The sequence below is a fragment of the Oryzias melastigma genome, linkage group LG8 (assembly GCF_002922805.2).
Source record: "Oryzias melastigma strain HK-1 linkage group LG8, ASM292280v2, whole genome shotgun sequence".
NCBI lineage: Eukaryota > Metazoa > Chordata > Actinopteri > Beloniformes > Adrianichthyidae > Oryzias > Oryzias melastigma.
The window spans coordinates 5,448,597-5,458,314 of NC_050519.1; the positions used below are offsets into that span (position 1 = coordinate 5,448,597).

A 9,718-nucleotide genomic window follows, 5' to 3' on the forward strand; every position below is an offset into this window, starting at 1 on the left:
CAACTGTCTCTTTCCAGAAGAATGACCTGAGATATAAATCCTCTCCCAGTCAGCGCACCGACCAATCAGGGGAGCTCAATCGAGGGACAGAGGAAACGGAGACGACTGTGGCATTATAACTCTCTTCCTGTTTTCTTCCTCCCCCCCTTATCCAACCCTCAACACAGCCCCCCCACCTCCCTGTTTCCATTCTCCTCACTTTTTCTCTTCCCTTCTTTCTCTTTCACTTCCTGACTCCTTTTCCTCTTACAACTTTAGAGCGTCTTCCTTCCCCTTCTTCAGTCGGCCGCTCTCATCCTGTCTGTCTTCTTTGACGCTCTCCCTTTCATCCCCCACCGATCTTCATTCGCTCTTTGTCTTGATGAGGAGTGTCCCCGTCCTCCTGTTGCTCATCAGCAAAAACGGGACAATGGGGCCCATCTTCTTCTCTGGCTTCTCTCCACTCATCAACGTCCCTGCCAGATTCTTCCCCATGGCTGAGCATAAAACAAGCCCCTCTCCTCCTGGGAACAAACTCTGTCCACCCAGGCCGCTCTAATGGTCCAGAGGGAGCCATGCGTCTCACTGTCTATCCCCTCCAATTAGAGAGATCTCCGTCTCGCTGTCTTTTCACGGCCTCATCTTTCTATCTAAAGTCACTGGGTTTGTTTCATTCATTTTCTTCTTAAAAAGTGGTCTCCGCCTTTTAGCTTACATCGCAATCTTTTCATGTTTTCTTGATTTTTGAGATCTACACTCTTCAAATCAATGCCCGGCTGGATGCAAACATGTCTCCCACAGCTCGACGCATTTGCTGCATTTCTTTTGTTAGCTGCTGTCAGTCACACTCCGGTTACAACGCACAAACACGCACACACTTCCTCTCTCTGCCCTCGTACAGTCACGGTTGGGGTCAGGAGTGAGGGAGCGCTGAACAAAGCCTCTTCCAGTTAACTGTAAATGAATGGACTTAATCAGATGATGATTCAATTTGGGGGTATGCAGGCCTCCCAGTCAGCGGGCTGCTCGGCCTCGATCTTTGATGACCTCAGCAAAAAAAAAAAAAAGGAAATTTCTTAGATTTTGAGTCAGGTGGTAAGACTCCCACATAGATTGAATAGTTTAAAAATGAAGCTGCATATCTTGGTATTGTTGGTGTAGGTGTTGTTTTAGCCCACATACAAAACATGTGATACTTGGACATGCAAACTGCCTTTTTTCTGTTGATTCAACAAGATTTCTATTTTATTTTTTTGTTTTCCCACCTTCTGCTGTTTTTTCTAAGAGGACCTGGCCGTAGAAAACTACACGACCACAAGATGGCGCCAGAGCATCATTAGCCGGAAGTCCTCGACCGAAGTTCGAACGAAGGTTGCGTCAGAATTCCCCCCTAACCCCTAACTACTAAAAAAATACATATAATGTGTGACTATGTAGTGTTCTGGATTTTAAAGGTAATTCGGACACGATGTTCACTACTTTTCTTTCGTTTTTTTAAACACCGGATATGACGTCACCGATTTCACGAAGTGAAAATCGAATAAATACGAACACTTTACGGCGTTTATTTATGACTTCATTGTGTTCTGATGGTGAAAATGTTGATGACTTATTAAAATATTACATTTAGACACGTTTTTGTGTTCGAAATTGTTCGACCGCAATGCATTGTGGGTATATTGGCTAATCTAGTGAGCATCGATCACGCTAGTTTTTCCTCAAAGAGTTCTGGGAAATTTCCAGTGCTTTCGATTTTGGAATTCGTAGATTTGGACAGCACTAGAAAACGGTGAATGCATTGTTTATTGCACATTCTTTCAATTTACAAAGATTCAAATTGAGTTCTGCAATTATTGTTATTATTATTATTATTTTTAACAATAGGTAAAAGGAAACACTACAGAGCAACCAGCACATCAACACACAACATTAACAAACCAAAGGATTAAAATATACATATGTGGACTCAAAAAAGCTGAAAAATATTCAATTCTTTTAAAATATTAACCAGGTCCCTCTCATTTTTTTTTCATTTCTTTAAATGAGCAACATCAGCTGAACAAAAGTAGAATCCATCTTTTTATGACACGTTCCATTTCCATGAGACAAACTGAACTTTTAAATAAAAAAGTCCCGTTCCAGTCATCTTTTTTAGTTACTTTGAAGTGTTGCCAGTGTTTTTTTTTAATTATTATTATGTTTACCATCAAAACCTGTCATTTTCTAGGACATAGTTTCTGCAGAGGGGCAGAAGTTCATTAGAAATTTGCGAGCAATACTGAAGCAACACAGCCGTACTGTTTTGAGTCAGATGCTAACTTGGGACGAGGAAACAGAAAACGTTCATGGATCTAGTCGCCTACAAGTGGATGCATCGGAATGGAGCAGAGCAGAGAGCTAAAGTGTTTTCTACATCATTTGCATCAAACTGTATTTGTTCATCTGCTCCTGATTCATGACGATTTGAGTAAATAAATACTTAGAAAAGCAAATTTAAGCTTCATTTTCTTAATCTTAAAAATACCACAGAACATGTTAAAAACATTATTTTTCCCCCTGATTGGAGTGAGTCTTTCAGGAGTTTAATGCATAAAGATGGACAGCTGAAGAGCAGCACTCACTGATAGTCCAGCGGTTGAAGGAGGATTCATGGGATTAGCTACAAGGCTATGGATGAGGGGGAGGGAAGGATTGATGGAGGAAATACCAGACTGACAATGTGGGCCAGTGGGAGGTAATTGAGAACATATGGGTCAGATCCTTCTAAAACTCACCAAAGGAGAGCATTAATGTTTTTTTTTTTTTTTTTTTTTTAGGCCTAGAAGGGGTGGAAAAGTGCTGATGTTTGGCATCAGGGGAGCCTCGGCATGATCTGTAATATTTCCTCTTTCCGCCCCTTACTCACTGTTACTGTCACTCTCCCCTTAGGTCATTCTGGGTGAGCTCACCGTCTCATTTCACTCAACTTTATGGAGAACCTCAGAGACGATTAAGTTTTCCAAAACCTTTAAACTGCCAAACACAGAATCGTAGATAATCCGAGCACTCCAACAATGATTGAAGTCGCTTTACTTTCTTGGAATTTTATTTAAATGTCAATTTCGTAGCTGAAATGTGTAAATTCGAGTTCTCACTTTGTCCCTCAGACAAATTAAATCACACGAGTCAAAGTCAAGGCCCCGGGGCCGGATCCGGCCCTCTGGGTAATTATATCCGGCCCTCCAGATCATTTTATTTTATTGTTATTAATGACCCGATGTTATCTTGAGCTTATTTTTAACTTGCATAATTTTAACAAAATTTATTTTTATGGAGGGTAAAATATTGAAAGTTATTTAAGGTTTAAGTGATTTACTCTAGAATAATATTCCTGCCTTTTTATTATTCATAAATATGTTAAAAAGTTACAGTTTTAAAGTTATAAAAATGAGCGTTGTGCTAGATTTTTTGACTATTTTGGCATTTACTGAGATTTTTTAGGCTATTTTTGGAATTTAGCTAATATTTCAGCTACATGCTAGCTATTTTGGCTAATTTAGACTTTTTATTAGGCTATTTTGGAGTTTAGCTAATATTTCAGCTACATGCTAGCTGTTAACTAATTTAGGGGTTTTTTTAAGTTTTTTTAGGCTGTTTTGGAGTTGGGCTAATCTTTACACGCTAGCTGTTTTGGGTAATTTAGGCTTTTTTCAGATTTTTAGGCTATATTGGAGTTTAGCTATTTTTTCAGCTACATGCTAGCTGTTGGGGCTAACCTATTTTTTTATAGCTTTTTTAGGATAATTTATTATTTAGCTCATATTTTAGCTGCCTATCAGCTTCAGTTTCTTTTAGCTATTAGCTTCAGGGGTTTCAGCTTAAGCTATCAGTGTTTTTAGCTATCTATTTCAGCATCTTTAGCTATTAGCAGTACTACCATCTTCAGCAGCCACATTCAGCAAACAGCATTCACAACTAGCATTACTGCAGGTAATGATATCTTTCTAGATCATAATCATGTTAAAAAGTTACGGTTTTAAAGTTTCGAAAATTGGCATTCTGCTAGTTTTTTGTAATATTCTGATATTTACTACTATTTTTTTAGGTTAATCTGGAGTTAGCTAATATTTCAGCTACATGCTAGCTGTTTTGGCTAATTTAAGTTTTTAAAAGTTTTTTTAGGCTGTTTTGGAATTAGGCTAATATTTACGCGCTAGCTGTTTTGGATAATTATCTATTTTTTTAGCTACATGCTAGCTAGTTTGGCTAACCTACTTTTTTTTGCTTGTTTTTTAGCTTTTAATGCTAATTTGGCATTTAATTAACATTTCATTGGCAATCAGCTTCAGCGTTTTTTAGCTATCAACTTCAGTACTAGTATCTTCAGCTGCCAAATTCAGCAGCAATCACACTTTCATTATTGTAGGTAATTATATATGTAGTTCACAATTATATCAGAAAGTTACAGTTTTAAATTTTTAATTTTATAGTGTTCAAGAAATGCTTAGCCTGTTCGCCCCGCAACCTAAGGTGCGTTTTGGATTTTGGCCCGCTGGGTGATTGAGTTTGACACCCCTGCATTAAATACTTTTCATGAGCTGCAAATATGTTTTCTTAATTATATGCAACATTTAATCACCTAAGGTTGCACATCTGTATGAAATCCACAAAGTATCAATTTCCGCAGAATCCAAGCTGCCTGAATATATCACTCCTAATTCTTTAAGCAAAATGCTGACAACAAGCTGCGCCTTTCTGTGACCTTTTAATGTAATCAACATCTGGAACAATGCAGATAGATGCAATAAAGTCACAGATCTTAACCTTCCAGATGTTTTTTCTGCTCATCTAATTCAATTAAACCCTGTGTGGATTCTTCATCCATCTAGAACCTATAATCTCCACCGGCCACTCCCACCCACTCATCCACAGATGCAAGAAAATGACTTCAAGCAGCAAAGTGAGTGTAACAGTTGGATATTTAAATTCCCCCTCAAAGGCCTACAGCCAGGAGGCAGACATACACCAGGCATGTGACTCATCACGCAATCTAGGAAATGCATAATCCTTGCATCATCATTATCTTAAGATCCTTTAAAAAATGAGCTTTTGATTCTTTGACAGACTTTGTAGGTGTTGATTTAAACCTAATAGTGTTTTTTTCTGAAGTCAGAGGCGCTTTAATTGGCACAGATGATCCGTGTGTTGCACCATGCTGTCTGTGGTGTCGCGCCTCGCCCTTTCCAGACGGCGCATTTGTGCGCCACCGTCGCTCCCGGTAACAAAAGGCGTCGGTGACTCCTGTCTCTCCACCGGTGTCAAGATTCAAACATTATTGTGGTTTTATTCTCTCCAAAATAAAGTTCCACAATGATAATATCTATAATTTGAAGTCCATATTACATGTTAGTGGGCTTAAAGTATTTTAAATGAACTTGAAAGAAAAGGGGCGTGCGTTCTTAAATGATCAAGTTACCCATTTTTTGCACATCAGTTTTCCATATTTTCAGTCAGAAGAAATAAAAATTCATAAAGTTGTACGAATTTTGTTTCAATATTAAAGCTATTCTCCTCAGAAGGACTTCAATTCTGAAAGCAATGGCATTGCTTCCGGTCTTCCTGTGGCTAACTTGACGCACCGCTCCGCATCATGGCGCACATCAAAGCGCGCAGCAGCGTGGGTGCTGCGGGGATAAAAGGCATCCAAAGGATTCAGCGTGTGGTTGCTTGGCTTTTTACACTTTTGACACGAAGACTTACAACTACTTTGCGCTTAAAGTGGCTCAATATAGTAGGTGCGCACCGGAAACGGCGTTTTCAAAGCTTAGGGAGACAAGAGGGGCAACGCCTGATGCTGGCAGTGTGTCTTTAAACTGTCACATTAAACATTTGTTCTTCCAGTTTTGCAGCCACAACAATGAAAAACACGACAGAGGATGTTTATTGTCAGGTTTTACGCAGCCACTGCCGTGCGTAAAAGTGCGTAAAAGGAAAAACTCTTCTTAATTAAAAAATAATTTTAACACAAATGGTTTTAATTAAAACGTAGACTATTTAGTTTGTATTTATTTATATTTTAAGATCAACCTTTTATTGCTTGAGTTGAGAGGCTGACAGAAGCAGCGCTGCCTCCTCTCTCCTGACACGCCAATGTCCAGATGTATCAGTTCAGCACCGACACGACTCCAGCACACAACCAAAACAAAAAAACTCCACAAATGATGTTTCCAAAACCACAAATAAAGCAGTTTTCTTACTTTTCTGTCTGTGACTTCATCCCCCACAGCTTCCACCACCCCGGAGCACTCCATTCCCGGGGTGACCGGCGGCGACGGCAGCCGGTCGTACAGACCCTGTCTGGCCATCAAATCGGCGAAGTTCAGCCCGCAAGCCTTGACCCGAACCAGAACCTCTCCGGCTTTGAGCGCCGGTTTGCCCTTTTTAACTTGCAGCTTAACTTTATCATAACCTCCGTAGCCGGTGAGCACCAGCGCGCGGTAGGTGAACGTCTCCTCCTCCGGGGCTTTGTCGGTTGTCGCCGCCGGGGTGGCCGCTGCCTCAGCGGTGCCGGCGGGCGCGGACTCCGTCTTGGGCGGTTCGGCTTTGGGCTCCTCTGCGGGTTTGGTCTCCTGCTTCTGGTCCACGGCGTTTTGCTGCTGGGCAGGTGCGTCCTCTCCAGACATCGTGAGACGGTGGTTATTCTAGGAAATGACTACTTGGAGGTTTCTCACTTGTAGAGGCTATTGCTGCTGCGCAAAGCTCACAATTCGGCTGCGTAAGGCTCGCTTTGCAAGTAAGAAATTGTGGGAGTCAGAGCTTCTCCTTCAGCAGACTCGCATGGAGACACAAACCCGACAAAGTGGGCTGATCAGTGGCTGTCAACGCCGCGCTCTGACAGAGAGTGCGAGTGGGACGAGACAGAGGCAGACTGGAAAACACGGAGCGCGCACGAGATCCAGGGATTGACTTTGGTGATTGGATGGTTTGGAGTGTTGGAAGGGAAATAAAAAGTCAGTTTAGGATTAAGGGGTGAAGAAAATGAACAAACATGTCCAAAAGAACTGAAAGGAAAATTAGGACGTCATCCAAACATGGAAAGCTCTGAAATAAGATCAAAAGTATAAAGAGAAAAATGATTTTTATTCAACTTTTCAAGAAAAAAATGTTTCAATGTTAAAAACTAACCTTTTAACGATTTTGAATATTCTCTTTTCAGCATTTTTTTGCATTCAGAGGAAATGTCTGTTTATTCTGCAGCAGAATTTGCAGGAACTTTGCGCTTGTGTTTGCCTCATTGTTTCAACTTCCCAACAGGCAGGTCAGAAAAATATGAGTTTATGTTGAGGTCGTGCCAATAATAAACTTTTTCAGCTTTTCAGCCATGTTTTACATCACAAACTACATGTTTTACATAAACATAAACAAGAGCTGCAAAAAACGGTTATTTTAATAGTCGACTGATTATTTTTCACAAACTGGATGTAAAACACACATCTTAACAATAATTTGCCTTAAACTAACTAAAAATGAGATATATAGCATTGCCTACGATAATGATAGTGTTAATGCTGTAAGCTGAATTAGGCATCTAAAGATGCTAGTGCTGATAGCTGAAGATGCTGAAATTGATGGCTGAAAACAGTGAATCTGATAGCTGAAATCGCTGAAGGTAATAGCTGAAAAAAAACGCTGAAGGTAATAGCTAAATAACGCTGAACCTAATAGTTGAAATAGCTGAAGCTAATAGCTGAAATAGCTGAAGGTAGTAGCTGAAATCGCTGAAGGTAATAGCTGAATAACGCTGAACCTAGTAGTTGAAATAGCTAAAGCTAATAGCTGAAATAGCTGAAGGTAGTAGCTGAAATTGCTTAAGGTAATAGCTGAATAACGCTGAACCTAGTAGTTGAAATAGCTGAAGCTAATAGCTGAAATCGCTGAAAGTAATAGCTGAAATCGCTGAAGGTAATAGCTGAAAGAAAACACTGAAGGTAATAGCTGAATAACGCTGAACCTAGTAGTTGAAATAGCTAAAGCTAATAGCTGAAATCACTGAAGGTAATAGCTGAAATCGCTGAAGGTAATAGCTGAAAAACGCTGAAGGTAATAGCTGAATAACGCTGAACCTAATAGTTGAAATAGCTGAATCTAATAGCTGAAATCGCTGAAGCTGACAGCCAGCTAAAATATAAGTTAGCCATAACAGCTAGCATGCAGCTGAAATATTAGCTAAACCAAAAATTAGCCTACTAAGCTGAAGAATTTCTAAATTACCCAAAAAAGCTAGCATATAGCTGAAATATTAGCTAAACCAAAAATTAGCCTAAAAAACTGAAAAAATCCTGAATTAGCCAAAATAGCTAGCATGCCGCTGAATTATTTGTTAAAATCCAAAATAGCCTAAAAAAATAGCTAACATGTAGCTAAAATATTAGCTAAACTCCTAAAAATCTGAAAAAAATCCTAAATTAGCCTCCTTAGCATCCTAAATTATTATTCCTAAAAATCCTTAATGCCAAATTAGTCCATAAAGCTAGCATAACGCTATTATAACTTTCAACTTTGCGACACTCTAACTCCATATAATATAAAGTAACGACTAATTAAGTTAGTCGTTGACTATTTTAATATTAAATTAGTCGTCGATTAGTCGACTAATCGTGGCAGCTCCACTATAAACTGTCATAACCCAAAGTTCACTGGGTGGTTTCACAGGACAGCGGTGAGACACCTTGTGGTTTCCACTCAGCACTCTTAAGGCCAGCATCAGCAGAGTCTCGATCAATACTCCACCGAGACTCATTGATGGGTGCAGACGTTATTGAATCGCCACTTTGAAACGAGCAAAATGTTAGATTTTCCTGTTCAGCTGGGATAACGTTGAGAATCTACTCGCTGATCAATAATCAGTCACAAAAGCAGCTCCCAGAAAATCCAAACGTCTTTCACAAATGAGAAAAGCTCCTTTAATTTCTGAAGTTTGTCCATCCAAACAGATGACCCGAGATAAAGGAAACCTGCAGGATTTAATATCTGCTGCTACCTATGCAGCTCGGAGACTTCCTTAAGTTAACATATTGTTGCTCAGCGGTCTCATCAGTCTGGTGTAATCAGGACGGTGTCACCAGTCTGCCAGGAAAACAGGCTGAGTCTGCAGGAGTCTCAGGGTGAGTGTCTAAAGCTGGGCAAACACCGACAGTTATATATTAAATTTAAAAAATCCATCTGAGTTTTAATCCCTCACACTGAAGCCTTTTAAAATGTAAAATCTGAGAATATTCTTATGAAATATTGACCAAACTTCTACACCTTCAGTAATATTTATGCAAAATGTGATGAAATTGTAAGTAATTGAAGTAAAAAAATATAATTTAAGTGATTTTTGCTCTTAAAATTTAATGTTTGGACATTTTTTAACAGAAGTCAGACTTAATAAAAGATAAAAATCTAAATTTGCTGTGGGATAGAATCAACATGTGACTGCTCATCTTAAAGATCTCCTCCGATCATCTTTTGAGCTTTTCTAAAAGCATTCTTTAATGATGATTAAGCTGTTTTTAGCCAACAATGTCCTCCTTCCTGTCTTTATCACTGAGAGTTCTCTGTTTACACTTTCTCCTGCTGGCTTACAGCCCCTCACGACCCCCAACCTCACATAAAAATGGCGACCAAATACATTTTTACATTTTTTTTTTCAACTTTTTTGACAATTGTTGGTCATATATCAAACATTGACACTCCATAACTTCACAACATTTCTTAT

General features: G+C 39.4%; 1 protein-coding gene across 1 annotated transcript in view; it reads right to left on the reverse strand.

Moving 5' to 3' along the window:
• vat1 (vesicle amine transport 1) overlaps positions 1-6,869 on the reverse strand; it is a gene marked incomplete in the record, with an annotated part of 40,598 nt that extends 33,729 nt beyond the window's left edge. The window contains 1 exon segment of the mRNA XM_024272100.2: positions 6,216-6,869. Coding sequence (XP_024127868.1) covers positions 6,216-6,641 — 426 coding nt within the window.
• Positions 6,870-9,718: the final 2,849 nt, after the last annotated feature.